Source organism: Diorhabda carinulata, chromosome 6, assembly GCF_026250575.1.
Source record: "Diorhabda carinulata isolate Delta chromosome 6, icDioCari1.1, whole genome shotgun sequence".
Taxonomy (NCBI): Eukaryota; Metazoa; Arthropoda; class Insecta; order Coleoptera; family Chrysomelidae; genus Diorhabda; species Diorhabda carinulata.
This window is the reverse complement of record NC_079465.1, coordinates 12,711,094-12,737,766: the sequence shown is the minus strand read 5'-3', so window position 1 is coordinate 12,737,766 and position 26,673 is coordinate 12,711,094. Positions and strand designations below refer to the sequence as shown.

The following is a 26,673-nucleotide window of genomic DNA, read 5'->3' as shown; positions in this document are numbered from 1 at the left end:
TTTGCAGGGAAATTCTTTATAAGTCAAGATGCATCGCTGTTATTGTCTGTCTGGGCTTCGAATTCTTTGAAATTCGCTCAAAAACACATTCATGATTCTTTTGTTTTTGAACTTTCCAATAACCTACAAAATCACAGCAATACTTGAGAACGTTTATTAAAATGTTGTGTGAATTGATGAATTGATCACACAAGTATCGCAGACGTGCACCATTACGTCGCCTGATTCCGTATAAAATAATGTCATACCAGAAACACATAAACATATATATATATATATATATATATATATATATATATAATGAAAAAACTTTCTTTGGAGAAGAATTGATAATAATGAATGCTTTGATAAAATTTAGCTTATCAATGTATTACTCTCAATGGCTATGTACGCTTTGTTCGAAAGTCTCAATCCGAATCAGGGGGGTAAAGTTGGGATCAAATATTCCATATCTAGAAAAATCATGAGTAAGACAACTTTTCATTTCTATATTTACCCTATTAATGTCTCATCAATCTTGTCTTTCATCACCTTTTGATAACACAAAGAATTATTTCTAAATTTCCTGGTAAAACGAGTCTCATTATTTTCCCAATGCTCATAATTATTTGTATCCTTATTTTATAATACCCTTACTTATTTTGTTTTGTTCATATCTTTCATAGTCTGGGATCAAAAAATCAAAAAAATTGTGTACTCCATCATCATTGTTTTTCAATCCAGTTAGTTAAGTTAGAATGAATTGAGACTATTTCATTATTCTATTTCTGGTGATATTGGCTCAAAAATAAAAACAAAGGAAGGAATGAATTGGAAGCCACACCATCGCATTATTATCGGGGGTTTATTTTTTATAATAATTTTGCGAGACAATGCATAAAAAGAATGGGAAAGTTTGTTATATCTATTTGGGAATGTCTCAATAGACAGAAAAAAATCTTATAACGGTATATTGAGGATCTATTGAATGATTGAATTTTTAAAGACATTATGAGTTTCCATAACTGAGGTATACTTCTGTTCACTGAAAAAGCATACAGTTATTTTTTGCCTGCGTAAATAAGAGTTTCTACTTAATGACCGTGTCGTTGTCAGTGACAGAGAATTCAATAATTAATTTGATCTCAGATGACGTAAAAGTGTACCTAATGCATCCTCAATTAACTGAAACTTAAAAAGCTGACATTAATATCAAATTGGCTGCACTAAAAGGGTTAATTATTATAATATAATTAACTGTGAATACTTATCTGATAACTTAATATTGGTAAAAATGGCAACAAATGCCAAGTAAATTTCCACATATTCAATGAACAGAAGTGTACATGTCTTGACAAATCAAGTTCTCTGTAACTGGACCATTTTATATTATTCATTACTTTTCCAATTACCTTAAATGGCTTATCTGTTCAATTTTCTGTATTCTCTTTCGTTATTTTTTTAGTGTTCCCATCCCACAAACTAGAAATCATATTGTTTTTAATTTGTACCAGCCTCAGTTCACTGTTTTCATGGATGGCGTTGGTCAATTGATTTACTGGAAATTCTGTGGTTTCCAGGAATCTGACTTCCTTATATAAATAAATATCTAGTTTAGAGTACATTTTTGATTTATAATATTCATTTGTTTAAAATATCCATTCTAAGATTTCACTGTCAATATCCAGTTTTGTAATGGAAATATGTTGACTGATGATGTTTACTTGTCTACTATTTAAAACTGAGAAATATATTTGTAACCAGATATTTGTCGATAGGAGCTAAATAGCTTTATCGTGTTCAGCCACTTAATAAAAATCGATTTGATTATAATTTTCAAGCTCGTCACCTACTCGACACATAAGGAAATAATGGAGGCTTCAAAAGTCATTATTGAGTTTGAATTATAGTGCTTTCCATATTTCTATAACAGCAGTGCAGAATATTCATTGTTTTCTACCACACGCCAATATTTATATTTATAGTGTTTCACGCGAGTCATATGGAAACGATGGCATAGTTCTCTCATTATTTCCGTTCAGGTATTTGAGAACATGTGTAGACATCCTGTTAACACAATAATATAATATATCATATCTCAATTAACTTTATTCAGCATTCTTGTTTCCTTTTTATTTATGAAACATTTCAAGAATTTCAGTCTTGGTTCAAATCACCAACCAACTTTTTAAAAAAGTAAATTTCAATTTTGAAATTTAGCTGGCGCTGCGAATAGGATACTGTTCTACTACAAGTTCTCAGAGAAGCTATGAATCCCTACAGAGACCACCTTCTTCTTATATCAATATCATCTCTTAAATAAACTCTATACGAATGTGAAAGATTAGATAATGAAAGATTTTAAATTGAATTTACTAACTTTCTTACTACTTCGTTCACTCAATCTCCGAGAAACCAGCCTTCATTTAATAATGGGTCCCAAATATTTATCCCAAAAACCTTCCACTAGTAATTTTAAACTCCCGATGAGTATATCTACCGCAAATATTTACAGACCTAAAAGAAATTATTTCGTGCAGACAGGACTTCCTAATGCAATTGTTGAAGAATTATTCAATACTGAAGACATTAGTGAAAACTCTAATAACAAATCTGATTCTGATTTTTACAACAATTTTCAATTATGAGCCTCGGAACCGATATAATATTAAGTCAGCACCAAAAGTTCCATTTAATTACGTGTCACATTTTGATTTAAAAATATTGATTGATACCGGTGCAAGCAATTCAATTATAATCCAGAGCCAGCCTATAGACTATTTCCAGATTCAATTTATAAATCCATTAAAACAACTTACAATGGTAATTTTAATTTTAAGTACCCTCTTTTAGAAGAATGTGGTGTTAAATATATGGTTCATATGTTTTTCGTACCTTGGCACGATTGATTCGATGCAACCATTCTTTACAAATAAATCCTATAAAAATACCTTTCTATAAGAAATCAATCCAAACTTATTTACTCCTTATTCAAAATCTCTCGATAAAAAATATTCCTGGGAAGATTGATAACGAAAAAATTGTACTTCCAGAAATAAAATTAAATAACAAAATTGGTCCCGAATGTATAGCTTCAGCCAAAAATGGTATCACTAAAATACCTATTGAACAAAAAATCTCATTAAATAATATTTCTCTGATTTTCCATGAAGTTCAACCCCTATCAACATTCGATGAAATTAAAGTCATTTAATAATAATAATAATAATAACATTGAAAAACTTATTCGAACAAATCACTTTAATCCGAAAGAGAAAGATGCAATAATTTAATAAAATTCTCATAGATACCCCTATCATTCAATACAAGAAATTCAAAATCAGATTCAGAAACTATTATATAATAAAGTTATTAGGGCAAGTATATCATCGTACATCTTTCCTACTTTTCTCGTCTCCGAACGAATGGACACTATTGGAAAGAAGAAATTCCGTTTAGTCATTGACTATCGGAAATTAAATGAAAAAACAATCGAAGATATAATACCCCTTCCTCTCAGTGATGAAATTCTCGATAATCTTGGTCAAATTACTTATTTTTCTTCTTTAGATTTACAACAAGGTTTCGTATAAATGGATTACATAGTTATCTTTTCAAAATCTTATCTTTTCAAAATCTCTTCAATACCATATCCAACACATAAAACATATATTTAGTGGATTAGAGAAATACTGAAATATTAAAAAATAATGAAAGTTCAATTAGATAAGACTGAATTCTTTAGAAAAGAAGGTACCTTCTTAGACCATGTTATAAACAAATAAAATCATTTCTTAGTATGCCTCATACCAACGCAAATTTATACGAAATTTCACCAAAGTAACCTACCCGATAAATAAATAATAATATAAGAGCTAAATTAGATTTTAATGATCTAAAGTATACTAACGCTTCTCAATAATGTGAACAACTTCTATGTAATTCTCCAATTTAAGTACACCCCGATTTTACAAAAACATTTACTTCAACTACTGACGCTTTAAATATCGGTATAGGTAGTGTACGTTCATAAAATTCCATCCATCTAACAGCATTTTACTCCCAAACACTTAATTCAGCTGAAAAAAACTATGGTACAATCAAAAAGAACTTTTTGCTATAATAGACAGCTGTAAACACTTGCAATCATATTTATATTGTAAAAAATTTATTATTGGAACTGACCATAAGCCACTCATCTGGTTACATTCTCTCAAAGAACACCATCAACACCTCGAGTTTGAAATAAAATATAGGTAAAGGTAAAAAAAGGTGAAGAAAATTACTTTTCCGATGCATTATCTAAAATGGGTCTTAGCGCAATTAGCCCAAAATTAATATTAGTAGTGATATAGTTATTACCTCTACAAATTAAAAAACAAACACTAAAGAATCCGAACAGAACCTTGACGATATTGATGTTATATCAGTTATAGCAAAAGCAAATCCTCGAAAAATAGCATTTTCCGGTTCCCTTATTTCTAAAAGCCCATTCGAATATATTCATATAGAGTTATTTTTTATAAAAAAATATAAAACAGTTTTTAACAATAATCGATTTATTTTCCACATATCTCCAAGCTTACTTTTCTCACCATAATTACCCATTACAAATAACTTGCGACAATCCAAGAGAATTCTCTAGCGAAACGTTTGAATAATTCACATAAAAATCAATTATACAACCCACATACAAAAAGCACATTCAATCCTAACCAAAAATTTAAGAATTCTAAGACAAAAATCAAAAGAAAATATTACTGAATTAGCTACGGCGACTATTTTTATATACAATCAATCAATTCATTCAGTTACAAACTTTACCCATTTATCACTCCTCTATGGACCATATAAAAATTTTAAATTACATGAAATCGACTCCAATAAATAAATCTATCAAGATTATAATAAATTAGAAAAACTGAAATTATATATTAAATTTTTTTACGATATTCTTTAGAAACTATTGATAAAGTGAACCGAACAACTAAATAAAACAAATATCGAACAAACCATATATAAATATGATAATCAAAATCAACATAAACAATCATTATATCATCCTATCAAACAACTCCCTACTCATCCATTACTAAACAACATAAAATAAATTTTCCAACAAAACAACAAGCAATAGTAATCAGCTCTCTAAACGGAGTAAAACTAGAAGAATATCTAATAGCCATAGGTATTTTCATCAATTCTAACAAAATCATATTTTTATCAAGAATAACCAAAAATGGAATATGCGTATACCTATCAACTGAAGAAGTAGATGAACTCCTAACAAAACGCAATGGAATGATTACACTCAATTACGAAATTCTTCCTGTACGTAGACTTATAACACCTACTGAAAGATTGCTTTTGTCCAACGTTTGTCCAACTATACCTCACCAAATTATCGAACAAGAACTTAATCAATTAGGCCTTCACTTGTCTTCTTCAATCACATTCCTCAAAATTGGTACATATAATCCGAAATTAAAACATATTCTAAGTTTTAGCCGTATCGTTTACATATCTCTCACGGAAATGCCAATACCAACCTTAGGATATAAACGTAGGAAAACACACCATACCGAATTATTACTCTAATTACTCTAATAATTCTCAAAACGCAGCAACACACATCGTTCCTAATAAAACATCATCAAAAATAGAATATAGTATGTCAAGCTCAACAAACATCTCCAATCAAACAACCAACACAAACGCAAAAAACTGACAATTAGCAGAAATTCATACGAACGCAGACACACTCCACCCTCACACCACAAAAAAAAAGATACGATTTGTAAGCCAAACGAACAAATAATCAAAAAAGCCAAGAAAGTAATGGATAACAAAACGGATACACAAGGAAGTGATTACAATAAATTAATGGAGTCAGCACTATCATTATTCGAAGGAGGAACGCAATATTTAATTAAGAGGAAACAGTTGATTTCTTCTAAAACGCAATAGGATCAAAAGACCCACTAAGTTCATCAAAAATGTATACAGAAGACACCAAAGGCTTTCTAAAACTCCTTTCAAACCTACATCCTTATTATAGAAACAAAAGAATGAATAGCACCACTACTAGGATCAGAAAAAAAATTATGAGACAACTAAATGTACACCCATCAACCATCGTACAAAAAATCGAAGATAGCTCCGTAACGTGATTAGAATAATCTCAGGAATAATGTCTAAGGCTGAATCATTTCTACAGTGGAATCTAAGAGGATTCTACAAAAGATTCGAAATGCTTTTACTTTTTATGCTATATATATATATATATATATATATATATATATATATATATATATATATATATATATATATATGAATATATGAATATATATAGTTATGTTTTTTAGTGTAGTGAATAGTGGTAGTTGTACGATCTATGACTTATATTGATGTTAGGTTCGAAAAAATGTATTTCAATTCAAACAGTTGGTTTGTATAGGGAAGTGCTATATATATATATATATATATATATATATATATATATATATATATATATATATATATATATATATATATATATATGTATCTTTTTCTTTACTTGAATTTATTTGTGTAGTTGGATTTATATTGTTCTTATTGTGTAATTTATATGTGCGTTGTCGGATGATTCTATTAATTTGATTTTCTGGCTATTTATTATTCTTCAAAGTATTTTTGAATTTTTTTATTACTTCACGGTGATATTCTGGAGAAGTTGATTTTAATGCTCTATATGTTAATCCTATAACGACGCTGTTTTCTTGTGATTTGGGATGGCATGAGTTATAATTAAGGTATCTTTTAGACCATGTTTCTTTCATATAATATTTAGTTTTTAGTGATTTTAATAAGTGTCATGTCTAAGAAATTGATTTTGTTGTTGTTTTCAATTTATACATATATATATATATATATATATATATATATATATATATATATATATATATATCAATTATTTGGGCCCATCGCCCACAAGCATCCCGGGAAACGAAAAAGCAAACAAATGTGCCAAAGACGCAGCAGATAACAATGAAGCAACAATTGTACGCGAAGTGATAGCAAACGACTATAAAGGAACAATCAAAACAAAAGTTTAGTGCAATTCGCAAAGTGAGTGGAACAGATCGCAGTTGATAATAGAATCTATAAAATTTCCAAATAAATCGTACGGATAAAATAAAAATCGTTCAAGGCTAGGGAACACAAAAGTGACACACTCATATTTATTTAACCGAGAAATCCCACCAATGTGTGTAACTTGCAACGAGAAGTAGAAAAACGAAAAACTAACTAACAACTTTCCAAACACCATAATTTCTCTACTTAACAATAATTATATTATCACAAACTTAAAATATCTAAAAGTATCATAAATTGTGAACAACAATGTCGATAATAAACTTTGAAGTTGATGCGACAATAAATATATGGGTGATTCCGTTCTAACTGTGATATTCAATGTCCTGTATTGTTTTTTTGTACTAGTCATTAATTAATAATCAATTAATAAAAATTTTGTGTTAATTGAATAATTCTTAAGATATTTAAACATTATTTTTATACAATATAACTTGCCACTTAAAGAAAACTTATACTACATCACTTGAATGTCAGTACCGTGTCATGTCCATTCCTAGAATTTACCGATAAATTATTAATTTTTTTTGTCGTAACAAATGATTTAAACTAATTACCTTATAAATTCTAATGTTTATGATCAAACTGAGGAAAATTGATGCACTTGTTGTTTAATATCTTAAGTTACCATGTCAGTACCGTGTCATGTCCATTCCTAGAATTTACCGATAAATTATTAATTTTTTTTGTCGTAACAAATGATTTAAACTAATTACCTTATAAATTCTAATGTTTATGATCAAACTGAGGAAAATTGATGCACTTGTTGTTTAATATCTTAAGTTACCATGTCAGTACCGTGGATAAATGAGTCAGTACCGTGGAACTCAAAATCCGACATTTGTGTCTTGCTCGTGATACTTTGAAGTTGTAGTAAATTCCTCTTAGAGTTTTATTTTTACAGTAAAATAGATGAATAATATGCATAAAAAAGTTAGAAAAGTTAAATTTTAAAATCTTGAAATTTTGAATACAAAAAATCACAGTTAGAACGGAATCACCCATATAGAAAAAAACTCGAACGAAAAGGTGAAATACAAGAAACAGATGTAGTTTATTCAAAACCACAATATAAAAAAATAAAATTAAATCAAAATATAAGAAAGTAATACTAGACAGAAATGAATCAAACGATAAGTAGTTTCTCAAAAATCTAAAAAGATTAGCAAACATATGATTAAAAATACTTAATCTTTCCAAGATAGCTAGCTAGTCACTTCAAGTTAAAACAATTGAACTCCCAGGCTACATATTAGATAGTTTAGGATTAGCAAAATATAAAGTTATTTATCATAAGATATATTTTAGTATAAGTATTGAAGAAATTGAAAACTCATATAGTAAATTGGTTGTAAATCAAATTCATTTAGCTAGTATACTTGACGACTCAATAATAGCAAAAATTTATCAAAGAGATATTGATTTACTTTTAGAAGGTATAAATAAACTTAGAATGTATGCCCGATCAAATAAAGAAATTTAAAGAGGTTAGTAGATGGCCTCGGTACAGTAATAAAATACATTTCAGGAAATCTTGATCAAAACGACTTAAACGAAATTCAAAAGGTTCATTTATCAAAAAAAAATAATTGCTGAAGCTTCGAAGTTGCAAACGTTTGATGAAAAATTTCTAAATTATTAAATGACAGATCAAATAACGAACTTATCATTCATATTCATATTAGAAATATAAGAAATTATATTCAAATTCTATTGAAAACAATATCATCATATAGTCAAGAAATTTCTAATGTAGGATTAATCAAACAGAATTAGAGGAAATTTTCAATTATCTACATTCTAATATTTATTCTCATAATGAACTGAGACTTATATTAGCCGATGAATTATCCATATTACCAAAATCATACCTATTCCTATAGTCTATTCCAGGAAGGTATATAGCAATAAAATGGGAAATTCGGTCCAATTCCGATCAATTTCGGTGTCGGCCATAGGTGTAGGTCTTGAAATATTGTGTAGGGATTACTTATGTAGTAGATTATACAGTTACGTTTTGCGTTGAACAGGTACCGTTTAACCTTCTATTAGTGCCTCTGCCTAATTCCAACCCTATTCAGATTCGGCTTAACCATGCGCCGTAAGGGCAATGGTGCCTTACCCAAAATATTTAGACCTTTATAAGTATATTTGTTTAGTTTAACGCATCAGTATTTGCGGTGAAGCCGTAAATCCTATAGAACTTATATGGGCGCAAGTGAAAAGATTTGTAGCAAGACACATCACGACATTCAAAACGAAAGACGTTAAGCTACTGTTTGATGAAGCCATTAAGAAGGTGACACCAGAGAACTGGCGAAAAGCAGTCCAGCATGTCAAAAGAAGAGGAGAAAATGTGGGATCTTGACTATTTGATCGATCGGACCGTCGACCCGTTAATTAAAACGTCAAGAGGAGATGACGATGAGTTTCTCAGATGACGAAGAATATTATGATTTTTATTATTATTATTATTATTATTATTATTATTATTATTATTATTATTATTATTATTATTATTATTATTATTATTATTATTATTATTATTATTATTATTATTATTATTATTATTATTATTATTATTATTATTATTATTATTATTATTATTATTATTATTATTATTATTATTATTATTATTATTATTATTATTATTATTATTATTATTATTATTTTTACGAGTATCCTACCGGCACGGCACGCCTTTGGCACAGTATTTTCAATGTTTGTGAATGGATAACAATAGGCTAAACCCATAATTATATCGATCCTAACCCTGGTGGTACTACCTGCACTTGATAAAAAGAAGAAAATTTACAGTGAAATCAATGCCAAACCATTAAAGTGACTTAAATATTCGTTGGGTCACTCTGTGGTCCCTTTGCATACCTAATGAGCTTTTATTGCTCTATATCTATTTGAAATAAACTATAGTAAAACAAAAAATTTCCTTCTATCCGCGTAAGAATTCACATTAATTTCTAGGGTTGATTTAAGGATCAACAAAATGGACAAATAAAGAATGCAAGATTCATTTACTCATTTCTAAAACATACCTGGATATGATCAAATGAAATATTTACTCAGGAATGGCCCAGTCTCAAAGAGCCCACAGAAATCCATCATAAAATCGATATCAAGAATCTACACTCAGACGATCCAACCAAGCTACAGCTTGAGTTACAAAAATCAAAATTGTTACCTCTAGAAGTTCATCAAAGTTATTTAGGAATAACTATATTAATATTTTCAATTTTAATAATCTTACTGTTGTTATATTTGTACAAGAAATATTTCCGAAAAACCGAAATTGTAAAAAAACTACAGGGTGAATCGATAGATCTACCCAATCCAAATTGAAGCCGAAGCTATGAGGTCGTACCCTCAACAAAGACGAGAGAAGTGACAATATGGACGATATGGAGACGATAATATAATTATAAAATAATATTATTGTAAATGCTGAGAGGACAGTTCCCACATTATTTGCGTTCAAGTGTTTTTATATTGTCAATAGACATACTTCTCAAATATTATTATATCATATATGATTTCACTTTATTCAGCATTCTTGTTTCCTTTTTATTTGTTAGGCAATTTAAAAAAAAAACTGTTAAGAATTATTAAGTTTAAAATAAAATATTTTTAAAAAAGTAAATTTTTTCTTTTGAAATTGAACTCGCGTGTTACAATAACCGAATTATCAACTTGTTTGCATGTTTGACGACGACCAAATATTTACTTCGGATAAAAGTACTCACATACTCACATTAAGAGTACATAAGCAATACTGGCAATTATAAAAGTGCTGAAAAAGTCAACTAAAATGTTTTCATAATGTTTTATTGCTGCACTAAAGTACTAAAATAGTTTGATGAATTTGCATTACTTTGTTTTGGATAGTTTTTTTTCTTCAGTACAGTTTTTGCTCTTAACATATTCAGGAAATGATATATGGATAGCTCTATGACCACAATAACTAATTTTTGTGTTGATATTGTAATGATTTTCTTATTTTCTAATTTACACACTGTTTTTTAAATTGATTTATTCATATAAAGACTTACACTAGACTCAACTAACTTATATAATAATTAACTATCACTACAAATATTGGATAGATATTCACTACTTTATAATTTATTTATTTTATTTATAAACTGACTGCGTGGCTCATAAACAAACTAGTGTATATACTCAAAACGAATTTCTTAATAATTCTAGAAAATAAAAAAACAAGCTAATAGATAAAAAGACCTTCCTAGGCACTGGTTCAAGAAAACAATATAAACAAATCTCCTCTATGATAAAAATATAAATAAAAACAAACATAGAACGAATTCTGCGTACCGGCGTATCCACCAAATTCACCGCATTCACGATCCATGTCGTGGACCAGTACGTAAAAATATGATAAACTGTATTTAAATATATTTTTATTTTGAAGCCATTATCAAAAGAGAGAGGGTTAGAGTGAATATTCATTCAAGGAGGAATCCAGTTTCGTGATCTCAATCTGCACCTACTTCTAATGGTTCATTCTAAGACCTCAGTCTACCTGTTCCTTGATATTCTACAATGAAAATGGATGTTAAGTAAAAGATGGTTTTGGTTCTATTTAAATAATTAAATTGTGAGATAACTCTCAGATTTCCAAATGTTTGGGCGTGACAGAGTAATTGAAGCTGTCGTAGCCTATTCAGAGATAGGGGTGTAGGAATAGTCTTTCTGTGAGATATATACAAGGCAGTTTTGGTTAGATATACAGTTCTATAGGGTGTCCCATATTAATGGGTAGATTCGAAAATGCGGAAATAGTGTATTTCATAATAAATACTGAGAAATAAGGAGATAACTGGAGTGAATATTCCATCTGGTGGTATTTATGTAATTTCTAAGAAGTGAGTAGATATCTTTGTTGAGAATACGAGAGAATGATAATAATTTGATTGGATGTTTGAGTTGGAGGGATTTGAGTGCGATGTGATAGTCACAACAAGCTTTGAGGAATGTAATGTTATAGAGGCATTTACGAAATAAGAGTGTGCTTTAGTATTTAGTTGAAGAAAAACCATTCTTCTCGAATAGGTGTACGAAATATTCGGAAAGTTTTCCATGGTCAGAATTATGAAAGAAAACTTCACGGTTTGAGTCGCTATCGGAATATTTGTATGAAAAGATCCTGCAACTAATGAAACACAAACACATTCATTAAAAATCTCTACATTTTCAATTGTTTTTCTCCATATATTATTGATATAGATTATATAGTTATATAAAATTCTTCTGATTTTCGTCAATAATAGGACAGTGGGGTAAAATGAGTGGCCAAACAGGAAGATAATTTAGGTCTGGTGTCAGCATAATTTATTAAATTGTGATGTGGTCACTTATAAATAGATTGATTGTACGGGGGGACAAAACTGTCATTTTCACTGTCAATAAACAAAAAATTTAGTCGAAGTTTTCCACTAAATTGATCAAACAAACCAAAATATACGGAAATGTTGTAGGAAGCTTTTGTTCCACGTTTATAACTCCAAGTATGTAGTTGAAACTTCAATTAAAATCAATATTGAAAACATGGATACCGCACCATCTGTAAAATTATAAACGTATTACCATAGAGATGATATCGCCTTTTGTTGATACAATCCTGATTTTCCACTCCACCTTGATAATATTGTGGTGGTGATGTAAGATGTAACAAAGTTTGAGGAAAACATTGAATTTGGATGATGAAATATTGGGAAATTTAGTGTTTTATTTTGCACGGAAAAATGTTATTGTAGGAATTGTGATTTTTTAGTTTTACAAATTCAAATATTCACCATCATTTTTATTGCTGTACTTTATGTAGTCATTGCTGAATTGGTTATCTATTATACATATTACAAAATATGTTTTATATTGTTTAAATATTTTTCAAACAATAGTTCACAATGACATCAATTATGAAATTTTTTTTTCTGAATATTTTGGAAATTAGAGATACATATCAACTGTTTTCTTCTATTATAGTATTAGCCATTGAAACGTCTACAAATCTTTTTTTATTAGATAGATTATTTCGTAAGGTTTCAGAATTAATCCTTCCACACAAGAGATAAAATTATTTCAAATTTAATATGCTGTTGAGAATACTTATATCAATTTGTCGTTTAATTTCCAACAATTTATTCGGAATCACACAAGTCATATTTTGTAGCCAATGTTTTTGCTCTGTATAATTTTGCCCAAATAAAGGTAATAATATTTGTATCTGTTTTCAAATTCATATTATTCTTATTATGGCATTGGAAGTTGAACATTTATAGATATATTCTTGGCGGTACTTCATAATTGCCTACAAGTCAAGGATTTATTCACCTCCTTTTCAACGTTCTACACCAACATTATATACATAATCATAATCAGATCTTATTTAATCAAAATATGTGTAATATTGTGTAGCAAAAATATGATGAAATGCATGTATCAATATGAATAATTATTGATTTCATAGATATTAAGGTGTTAGTGTAATACGTATATGTATATACCCACATTCAAATCGCAATGTGAATCAAATCGGATATTGCCATCATAAAGAAATTTTTAATGGTGAAATTACTCGGAACGTGTTGTAATACGTGTGCTATTTAAGTTGTTTATAGATACCTGAAGCATTCATCTTGTTCAAAAAATTAAATTAAATAGGGAATTTGCGTGCGATTATTTTCTAAGACTTAGATCGACGTGGATTGAACCAACTTGCTTCGGTTTTTGGTGATGAAGCACTATCTTGTGTCACCGTGTTACGTAGATTTTCGCGTAGTCGCACTTCTCTATAGGACAAATTTCTTGAAGGTCTTCCAAAATTGTCTGTTGTGCCAGAAAACATCGATGCTGTGCGTATACTTATATAGCAAGATCGTCATGTTGGATTCTGAGAAATCTCAAACGCGGTACATCAAAAGACCTCTTTAAGATCACGACATGCGACGAATCATAGATCTATACATATCAAACCGAAACTAAACAACAATCGACTGTATAGATTTTTTAAGATGAGCCTAATCCAACAAAAGTTGTTCGCACGGAGCACTTCGAAGCAAATGGTCATCAGTTTTTTTCGGAATAAACGGCAACGTAGAAAGATCTATTCTGAATGGTACACCAACATTTTCTTGCTAGAAGTGTTTGAATAAATCATGGAAATCGCAGAAGACGATTTATTCTCCATGACAACAATGTGAGCTCTCCACATAAGTTCAAATAAAAGCCTTTTTGATCTGCTATACAGTCCAGATCAGAAATAAATTGCGAGGTAAACGTTTTTCTACACCTGAAGAAGTGGTTGATGCGTTCAAATCTCATGCTTTGGAGGTAACTCAATCCAAAAGGGAAAAATGCTTCGACAATTGGTTCAAATGTTTGCAAAAGTACATTGATTTTAATGGAGAATATTTTGTAAAACGATAAAGCCATATCCAATTATTAATATTTGTTTTTATCTGTCTACCTCAAAACTTAAAAAGCAATCCTTGTAATTTCCTTAATTGACCCTTGGACTAGCAATTACAGAGCTTAGAAGATATTTAAAATACAGTTCTAGGCAACGACAAACGGTATACAGCATATTTTATGTAGCAAATCTCAATAACATTGAAACCAATTTATAGTTTTTATATTCCTTCTTTTCACTGCGAGCGTGAATGTAAATAAATTAGTGATAGGCGCTTTCTAAAGTAAACGAAATATGTAGGTAATAGTGGTAATCCATCATATACTTCCCTATAACCTCAAACTTATCTACGGTATTGCTGTTGCTCTAAAGAAAAAAAATGCATGTATTTGGGTGATATTTTTCAAATTAATGAGAACCATAACCAACCAAGAATCAGTGAGACCCATTGGAAGAAAAATTTACTCACCTAACTGCAACCTCTACTGCCGAAGATTTAGATGCGATAAGTCTTCTCCACTCAATCTTATGTTTTCTAGATTATCAGCTATATTTCTTCTCTTTTTCCAATTTTTCCCCTCTTTTTCCAATTTTTCCCCACATCACATTGGCTGCTCTATTTTTCTCCGTTCTTACTAAGCGCCCAAACCATATCAGGTCTTGTTATTCGAATGTATTGTATATTTATCCATTTTTTATTTTATCAATTCTTATTTTGTCTAGCGTCGTTACTCCCAATATTTCCCTCAATATCTTCAATCTGTGGTGATCTGTTGATTCTTGAAACTACCTGTATATTGTTTATTGCATTGCCTATAATCTATTATAGTAATACGTTCGTGTAAAGTACAGAGTAGCTTTGAGTTAAATTAGAATATCAGAAGTATGCAAAGCCTTTTCGGCAGAAACATAAATAATTTTGGCCAGAAAAAGATGAAAAAGTAAGCTAACAAAGGAAGAGGTAGTATAGTAAGAAATTTGGAAATAAGAAAACTGAGTATCGGATAAAACAAAACGTGATAAGCGATAATTTGAATTGAATGGCGAAATTAGAAAAACCATATTGTGATACGAGAAAGTGAAAATAATCACAATGAAATTGGAGACCATTGGAAAAGCTAGTGATCATTCGAGAAAATACGGAATGGTTATAGGAGGGCTTCAAGGAAAGTATATCAATAAATTTATACAGTTCAAAGGAATAGAATAAAATATTTAAGTACAAGATGTAGTTCGTATAATGATGTACTGTTAAAAGGGGAAGCAGAAGGTACGAATAAGATGGAATTTTATGATGAATTGGAAAACACAATCCCAATTTTCAGAAAAGGCACATAAAAATCGCTGGAGCATATGTAAATCAAGAGAATATAAACTATGATAGTTAACTATATAGATTTTTTGGAGAATTATTGACTTTTCCCAAATTTAGCTTTACATCAAAACAACTGATATTGACAATAAATATAAATTAATAAATCATCTACCACCTAATACTGAAAAACAATCTGTTTTGACCATAAAGAGATTGTTTATCATTGAAATTGGGATACATGAAGAAGAGTAATTATAATTTATATATAGTTAGATTGGAATTCATAAAATGCTAAATTCTATTAGGTCTTTGGTCATTAAAATCTAAATTCCTTCAACAGAATATAAAATTCACACGATCTCAAAATGATCTAATATATTGAATTCTCTACACCCCGAACATAATAGATTGAAGCCTTCAAATGCATAAATTATAATACTTAATTGGCAGTCAATTGGATTCAATCAACGGCAGAGATATTATGGGTTTAATTAGACACGGTCAACAGGTAATTTTATCGTTTTCAGTTTCATCGTTAAACTAATCGTATTGTGTGCCTATTAGTTAATCGGAAAATCATCGGTGTCATCAATATCACTAATGAGAATTTATTATATATATCGAACTCCTGAGGTATTGAGTTAATTATAATAAGGGTATATATTTCTTAAATTGAGCCGGGAATTTAATCATAGTAACATTTACTTTTGATTCTCGCTTGAAGTGATTGCTAAGATTATATTTTTTTCAGAAGTTCTTACATTTATACTTCAAATTAAACCAGAGATTGAGCATAGTATATTTTTATAGTTCTTCTAACATCAATTACAAAATAAAAAAACCAGTTCGAAACCCTTGCCAACAATTTTTATTGATCTACCATAGGCGTAGATTATAAATTTATTACTTTTAAAAATATGTATAACTTATACAAGAAAGTATTCGTTAAAAGGCAATCGAATCATTATAAACTGGATGGCATTATACGCATAAGACAGATGCACTTAATTGTAGTCCTACTTGGAAATTATATTACACCTCGTTAACTTGCTAGAGCTGAATATTAAATTATAAAATGTTAATAGACGAGTAAAATGTACTTATCTGTAAAGGCATACTTCGTACGTTTGTTTTCTAAAAAATGAAATATCAAAGTAAAAGCCACAAAGAAAAAAATAAGAATAAAACAAAAATAAACATTTCAATTCCAAAGTATCTTTATAAATAATCATGGTAGTCAGAATTGTCTGTAATTGTCTAGTAAATTTTGTCTAACAACAGAAGTTGCCGCGAGTGGTAGGATGCGTTGTCAATATCGATTAATGACTGTGGTGGAATGTTAGGTAAAAGCTGTTCATTAAACCACTTTTTAAATAATTCTGCTGTCATATCTTTTGATAATCAGCTGCGCAGTTTTTAAATTTTTTAATAGATATTAATAAAGTATAAAGCACGAAACCATCTTTGGTTCTAGCGTGTACTATTATAATGCGTTTCCATTTAGCTTTAGAACAAGCACCATATTTCTATTTATTTAAAAAAAATTATGAATGAATAAATATTAAATGAATCTCGCCAAAAGACGCCACTGCTTATCGTAGAATGTCTGGCACGAATATTTCGCAGAAATTGTATACATACTTCTTCCGACAGTTGCGACCAATAGAAATGTATTTATGTTTACGATTTGATGTTTTCATTGGTACGCAGGAGAGATGATAAATTTTGACACACATTCATCAAATCCACGTGAACTGACGGTTTGTTAGATGTACATACAAAATTTTATACGGGGAGTAAACATTATTTTTCATTTCTTATTTGGTATTTTGGTGTGAGTGCCGTGCGTATTTATGAAATATTGATTGTTCCTCGCATAACTGTCTTCTGCAATTGATATTGGCTATAACACTTTTTTCTATGAAGATCATGGTGAATTGATTGTATCAAATGTTTGTGTGAGTAGAAAAATGTAATAATAAATGTTCAAGGTACGGTGGAATATTTTCTTTATTTTGGCGAGCCATCAACATTTTCAATTATACTTATATCTCAAAAGAAACACTGAAATTGATCGATTAGCGAAAGAAAAAGTAGATGAAATTTACATGTCTACGTCAACGTACAACCCTTATTTCTTTGGGGCTATTGAAGTCTATAGTTTATAAATTTACCTCAAACTGTCTAAGAATTAAAATATCGAATTCGAGCAAAAGTAAAAAATATAACGCTTGAAATGACTCAATATTCTCTACTTTCAATTTTAGTGGTCGATGCATTTAAAATATTACTGGATGCCGTCAAAATATGACAAACATAAAATCTGCAAACACTGTTAGATATTATACAAAATATATGAAAAATTAGTATTAAATTTTTTCGTTAGTATCTAATAAAACACAAAATCGGTGCTCCTCCTATTTTGCCCGTCTCTATAAATGTCAGAGATAAAAACTGGAACTCATCTAATGAAAGTAGTGGTGTAGTAGTTGGTGGCTTCTTCCTTTTATATACACAAACCTGGCAGCTGCTGAGCTATGGAAAACAGTACGCAAGGAAACAAGAATACGGTTGGGAACTACTAATGAGGGAACTAGTAGTTAGAACAGATCTGGATAGAAAGGAACTTATGCTTTAGCATATTTTTACTATCATCATTCTACTCATCTGAGTCCAATGCTGGACATAACCCTCCCTTAATCGAATCAATCTGTGTTGGTTATGTACAGCATTCAGCTAGTTTCATTGAAATCTCCTAAAATTGTCGGACCATCTTGTTGGTGAACGGTATGCGTTTTGACGCGGACTCCTTTGAAAATTGGTTTACACGTATATTAATCTCAATAGAAAATATTTTATAAGATAATCAAACTAATTTTTGTCATAAATACTACAAAATCTTCACTTGGTTATTTTTTTAAATCGTCAGTAATTGTAGCTATGTTTGGACTAGTCTTTGAGGATTCAACAAATCCTATATTCCTCATCTATATTTTCGTTTTATTTTAGGGTATGGACTTAGAAATGCAACTTAGGGCGGCGGAAGCCCGGAGGATCGACCTAGAAAGACAACATGCAGATGCCCTTCAAGCTCTCAGAGGCTGCGGACCGGAAACACTAGAAGCTAGACAATCAAGAGTAAGGGAGCTAGAGAAGAAAGTGGCACTAGAAACAGTCAGGTATTATTCATTCAAATGACGACATGTGGAATATAAATTTGGTTCAACCATATAAAGACGCTCAATTTGTTTTCACCTTCACTGCTAAATTTCAAAATATCTATCACTCTCGATTTTACTGTTCCTACCAGACTTAAATTTATAAACTACTATTTGATAGGTGAATGTCGATAATTAGAGTTTGTTTGAATAATAGATTAAAAATTCTAAGATAATGCAACAGTATTTGAGACAAATTGCAGTTACTTGATAATATCCTTAAAGAAAAACAATCCCACTAGAATTAAACTGAAACAACCACAAAAAAATAAGTACACAAATGGCAATTATATACCAAACTTCGATGGAAGTGATTAATCGGAGGGGCGTAATTATTTATCACGGTAAAGAACGACAGGATATTGCAAGAATTGCAGCAGAAAAATTGCTTTAATCGGTATAAGTGGTTTGTCATAACGTGTATGTTTTCCAGATATTGCCTTATCTGATTTTTGATTTGTTACACTCTTTGCAAAAAATGTTTCTTGTGAATAACTACTTATGATGGGAAGCGCCTCAAAAATCCTTCAACAAAATTTTTCTAGTCAAACACAATGACAGAATTTACAAGTGGTTTATTCAATTTAGTGCTTCCATTTCGATGAAAGAATATGCTCTGTGTTCTGAATATCTGAATACACTGTTCACACCACTACTACACCAACACTCATAATTACACTTGCTGACCGGCGTTTCGATAACTAAGTTATCTATAAAGTTTACCTTCAGTCTCGATAACTTGGTTATCGAAACGTCAGAGAGTATAATTGTTGTTGTATAAGTGTTTATGTAGTAGTATTGAAAACAGTGTCTTCAGTATGAAACACAATAAAAAAATAATCATTCTGATTGATTAAGTCATAGAAACCTTGACCAAGTTATTATCATACCTATATTTCTCAGAATAACGTTTCAATCATTCGCAGTTGCAGAAGAAAGTGACAACCAAAATAGCGCGTAGTCTCCATTTTACACGTATATGTGTACATTTCAAGTACAATTTGGAGCAGAATGCATGTTATCTTCTTATCTCTTCCTTTTACTTTTTCAAGCGAGGAATGCGGTCTTCAGTTTACATCGATTTCTATCCCCATTGTATAAAAAAGGCAATTTTGCACGCCATCTAGTTACTTTTACGCTCGTTCTTCATAAAAATGACCCGTAGCTTAGTGCCACCTGAAATAAACAGCACTATTTTCAACAACTAAATTTTTCTGAAAAAATCCCAACTAAATGTGAAGTTTTCTTTATCTTCGAAATTCGAACAGACAGTACATTGCTGCCGGTTTTACTTTTTATTACGAAAGTGACACAAATTACCTATTCGATAGGAATCTTTACAATAGATAGATAGGGCGTATTTTGAAATATCATGTTTCTAATAATGTTATAGCATGTATTCAACTCGAAACGAAAATAAACTTAATCTCAGTACTAATTATTGTCACCAATTTCAATGTATAAAAAAAAGATTTTTGTGATGAGTTCGTGTAGCACTAGCAAATGAAACAAATAATTTTTCATTAATCTGTTAATCACTTAAATTTGGGATAGAAAGGAGGATCCTAGCACAAAGGAATATAAAATATATACACTTTCCTTTGGTGACTGAAAAAATATGAATTTGCGATTTCAGAACCTCGGTCATGAATATATTTTTGAATTATTCATATTTTGATGATATTTTGAAGAGGCGAAGAAATAAGTCCTGGCTATTTTGTATGTTTTTTTCTAATTTTCAGTTGATATTTGGGATTTATCCATTTTCCCCTTTCTTCCTGGGAAAAATATTTTTGATTTTGTTTCGCTTTCGTACTGTATTAATATATTTGATAAAATCAAAAACAATATTTTGTAAAAAGTTCTAACTATACTAATATTTTAAATATAACGAGATGAAATATACTAAATGTATCATAATACAATATCGTACTAATAATTCAATTAATGACATTGTAGAATTTTTCAATTGTGCAATATGTCCTTTCTTGCAGAAATGCCGTCGTCGATATTCGGAACTTACTAAATCTATTTGTTATTTATAATTCTAAAGATACCTAGATGATAATTTTTTAGCATGAAGGTCCTAACAGGTCAGAGGTCGTTTTGGCAATAAGCATCTTATGGCATTACCTTCGACTTTCCGTTAAATTGTAAACAGACGGATTTCAATATAAATAGAGTAGGATGAGTTAAAAATTTGTATTTTTAATACAATGTGAAGTTATGAAGTACATTATGAATAAATAAACATCAGGAATCACGGATTTCTGTTCTAAGATAATTGCATCCTTCATATTAGATAACTAATTAAAACACTCAAAGTTTTAGTAAATGAATTTATTAGAAAATATCGAACAGTAATTATCAGAAAATTATCAGAAACTAAAAGTAGTACGGTCCTCTATATATTCCTTGTAAATTTTACAGCTACAACATTGTTAGTGGGAAATTCGAATGGCCAACAAATTTAGTAAATTTATTGTAATTTTAAAACTTTTTCAAATTCTGAAATTGTTTGTTAAAAAGTATGATAGTGTTGCTTCGGAACATTATTCACATTCTAATATTCTTGTTTTCTGGAAATTATTTTTTTATAACCAATACCCGACCCATTTGGATTATGTGTTATCAAGAAAATATATACAAAGTATCTCTTAATTTTGACCACAGAAAGAAATGGACAAAATCCACTAAACAACCTGAATCTCCGTTAAGAAGATTGTAAAACCCCAAAAATATAGTACATATAGAATCTACTCGCGATGACTTCTAGATATTCTTGGGTCAAGTAATCAGTCATTTACTATTGAAACACCTACTATAAATAAAAAACGTCGATTATTATTTGTTATTCATTATTCATCTTGTTGTTGAATATTGGAAATCAAACCACAATCTACACAAATATTTCAATATTCACCTTTTATCGAAAATATCCTCTACTGTGAATATATATATATATATATATATATATATATATATATATATATATATATATATATATATATATATTATATAATATATGAATTATATATAATAATATGTAATTTTATTGATGTTCTAGTTTTCGAATTTTTTCATTAATGTCAGCTAGGGACCAACAATTTTATAAAACATTATTTTTCGTAACAGTAGCTGGATCAACGCTACCGAAACGTTGACATCAAAAAGATTGTGTATTTATTTACCAAAAAAAAAACAAAAAGAATATACCATAAGAAACATACAAAATATATTGGTTGTCAGTTATGCTGAATTTATTTATCACTTTTTTTTAGTTTGTCTAGTTTTTAATGAGCTTGGATTTACAATATTTGAAAATCTGAGTTCCCAATAATAAATTGAAAATGTTTTGGCTATGATTACAACAGATTGCATTTGTTGCATGCCACTCGGAAAAAATTTTTTTATTCTTCCAGCAATTTTCTTTTTCAAATTTAATATTATTTTATTATCTGATATTTTCCCTATACTTTTGTCGAAGCTATTAATACTATCATTGTGAATTTTTTTATTAATGTTCTTGGTGTTTTCAATGCACACTTATAATTCAAATAATAATTCTTATTGAATATAAGAAGCTCTTGTCCACTGTTTATGTAATCAGAAGCTTCTAAACTCACTTTACAGTCTTTGTAATTGAAGCGATCTAAACATCATGAGAACTAGAGCTTCATTGGCAGGTAAAGGCTCTCTTCAAAACTCGCCCAGATCTTCGAAACCCTCAATTAAATCTGTTTTCATGTTGTACTCAAGAATCCTCTTAATAGACATTTTGTCGAACATCAGAATACATTTCTTCAGGGCAGCATCGTATCCGCTTTTAAAGTAAGGTGCATAAAAATTTTTTTATTGAATCCAGGTTTGCAATGGAAATTGGCAACCATGATTTCACTGTTGATATTGCTGACAAAATAAACCCTTTTTGTAGCAAATATCTGTATGTCTTAGGTTCTTTATAAAATAATGACAGGACAGTTTTCTTTTCAGATAGTAACCATGGCGATTTCATCTTATGTTGTAATTTCATATTCACACGAAATTTTGTAAGATTCGTGAGAGTTCCTTCTCCATATAAACCGTTCGCAGAGAGTTGCGTTTTCATAATACTTTTTTTTTGTAGCCCTCAATTGAGTATTCAGGTTATTGACTTTTTTCCTAGCATTGGTTAGTTCCTTTCTCAACCGTCTATTTTCTTCTTGTAATGACTGCTTCCTCCCTCCTATCCCCATAGAACAAAATGGAAGGTTCTGAAACTCTTTCAACCACTCTTCATTTTCATGGTTACTGATAGAACTATCTGTCATGTCAATGTTTCCAGAATGACCAATATTTTCACTAAAATGTTTGCTACAGATCAGCTTATTTTTTAGTGATTTCTGGCTTAGGTTTGCCAAAACAGCATTACCTGAAATAAGGAACATCAATGTTAACATACATATTTATTGTAATGGTTATGGTAAAGTATTTTTTATATTCAAAAACTTGAATTTATTTCATTTCAATAACGGGCATAAATGGAATAACTACTAGTAGTACCCTTATTTGGAATTTCCCTAATTGTATCTTATATCATCATCGGAATGACAGAATTTTCCCGAATTGTTTTAAGATAATTCCATATCTGTGTATCATTCTCAAAAACAACTACACATCATTGAAATTTCTTTATGCTCACAACAACGGTAAAAAAACTTAACTTTAATAAGGTTTTTAAAATCAAACCAAAAACACCATTTAAAAGAATTGTAACAAAACCAGGAATAAAAAATATACAAATAAGTATATACGTACCAAAGATATTTAAATAATCTGATTTTAATATAAATATTATATTCATTAGCTTTGTATTGAAAGCTACGAATCAATGCGAAAATTTGGATAAGACCAATAAATAAAAAACTCTTTTTAATAAAAAAAAAAAATTGTCCTATCAACTACTACTAAAATACCTACTTATAAAAGTATTGTCAGTTTTATCATTGTGTAAAGATATTTATACAATGGCCTCATCCTTATTGATAACTGTACCAACTAACCCAGGACCGGTCTTGGTTTCACATTGGAGAGCCAAAAGTTATAATAATCGAAAATATTATTTATTGTATTATCTATTTATACTTTTTGGATTGACCACAAAATAATATAGAAATAGTAAAACTGAGCTCATTGTTGAGTTAAATATATTTATATTACTACTGGTACTAATTTAACAAAATGATTTTATTCACAAATCTGTTATAGGTAAATCAAGCATGAGTCATATATTTTTGAAATTATAACCTATTGAAGAGCAATACAAAAATTTTAGAAGCTTCTGATGACATAAACAGTGGACAAGAGCTTCTTATATTCTTATAATTCTTATATAAGAATTATTATTTAAATGATAAGTGTGCATTGAAAACTCCAACAACATTATTGAAAAATTTCAACATGATAGTACTTAATAACTTCGACAAAAATATAAGGAAAGTTTTAGATAATAAAATAATATTAAATTTGAAAAAGAAAATTGTTGGGAAAACAGAAAAAATTGTTCCCGCGTGGTATGCAACAAATGCAATCTGTGGTTGTAGTCATAGGCAATACATTTTCAATTTATTATTGCGAACTCAGATTTTCAAATATTGTAAAACTGTTTCATGTTCATTAAAAACTAGACAAACTAAAAAAAATTATAAATTATCAATAATTCAGCATAACTGACAACAAATATATTTTGTATGTTTCTTATGGTATATTCTTTCTGTTTTTTTTTTTTGGTAAATCAATACACAAACTTTTTTATGTCAACGTTTCGGTAGCGTTGATCCAGTTACCATTATGAAGAATAATGTTTTATAAAATTGTTGGACCATCAATAAAATTACATATTATTATATATAATAAGATGGTTAAGACTGATGCAAAAAATTGTACATTTTTCAAGGTCCATTCACAGTAGATTATATTTTCGATAAAAGGTGAATATTGAAATATAACCAATAATAATCAACGTTTTTATTTGTAGTAGGTGTTTCAATAGTAAATGATTACTTAACCCAAGAATATCTAGAGGTCATCGCTAGTAGATTCTACATATACTACATTTTTGGGGTTTTACAGTCTTCTTAAAGGAGATTCAGGTTGTTTAATGGATTTTGTCCATTTCTTTCTGTAGTCAAAATTAAGAGCTACTTTGTTTATATTTTCTTGATAACACATAGTCCAAATTCAATAAATTTACTCATTTTGTTGGCCATTCGAATTTCCCATTAACAATGTTGTAGCTGTAAAATACACAAGGAATATATACAGGACCGTACTACTTGTAGTTTCTAATAATTGTTTCAAATGCATTATTGAAATGTTAAAACTGAGCTCATTGTTTAGTTAAATACAATACAAAAAATATATACCAAAAAAAAATTTCCAAGATGTCATATTTAATTTAGTTATAACGTTATAAAAAAAGTTAGTTGCTCTTCTCCAGGATTTTTTATACGTAACATTTTTTAAAAATAATTAACATTTTTTAAAAATAATTAATTTGTTCAATAGTTTTAAATATGCTGTTTCTATTATCACTGTAGGAAGTGATGGATAGGTAAATCGTGAAATAAATAACAAACATCAATATTTGTTGGGATGATAAATTCATTCATAATGTGCGACTGGAAAAATGTACTTGAGGAGTTTGTTGCTACCTTAAACTTTCAGAAATGATATTTTACGAGACCATAAATGCGTACAAAACCTTCTGTTGGTTTAATAGTATAATAAAAGCAGGCAAAAGGTCTACTTATCTAAACCAAGTATGTATGGTCATAAAAGCGGGTACTTACTAGCAAATAAAATTATCTCCTGTTAAATGTGTTTTTTGTAATATATATAATAAAATTGAAACTAAAATTCATTTTTGTTGTATTCAACAATCATAAGATGGTATATGGCATTACTATATTCTTAAACAAAACTGGTGATTATATTATGGAGGGACATTACATTGGTTAAAAAAGTTCTTTTTTATATCGAAAACACCAGGTAATGTTTAAAATAAAGCTCTCAGTACATTTTTTGACAAAATCAAAACGAGTATCTACGACAGAAACGTATTTAAAAATAATCATTAGTGATGTTAGTTATTAGAGATAAAAGTGTGCTATATCGCTTAAATTGACTAATAATTATAATAAATAAGCATATCCTCATTAAAAAGCTATATGTTTGCCTCGTGAAGGCACGAAACGTCGTATCGAAGATTTTTACATGTCTATAGTAAATTTGTATACAAATAAAACTAGTATTTGATATTATTTCATTCAAACATTGTATGCTGGATAAAACAAAAGCATAATTTTCATGTATAACTTGAGAATGGAGGAAATTATAATTTTCTCCCTAATTGTTACTATTTTGTCAATCTGTTATGGCATAGAATATAGTATTATAACCATATTATAATATGTGATAAAAAAACAGTCTATATACATTTGAAATTTTTGCCTCATTGACAGGATAATTTCCAAATATAAACACACAGACACACTATCTTATTATTATGTACTTAGTTCATAAACATAAAAAAATAACAAAAA

At 29.3% G+C, this 26,673-nt stretch overlaps 1 protein-coding gene across 7 annotated transcripts in view; it reads left to right on the top strand.

The window, feature by feature from the left end:
* LOC130894767 (peripheral-type benzodiazepine receptor-associated protein 1) overlaps positions 1–26,673 on the top strand; it is a 225,249-nt gene that overhangs the window by 52,203 nt on the left and 146,373 nt on the right. For all 7 annotated transcript variants that reach the window (XM_057801753.1, XM_057801752.1, XM_057801750.1 and 4 more), the window contains exon 2: positions 18,882–19,051. In XM_057801753.1, coding sequence (XP_057657736.1) covers positions 18,885–19,051 — 167 coding nt within the window. In that variant the 5' untranslated portion in view covers positions 18,882–18,884. The remainder of the gene's footprint in view (positions 1–18,881; positions 19,052–26,673) is intronic.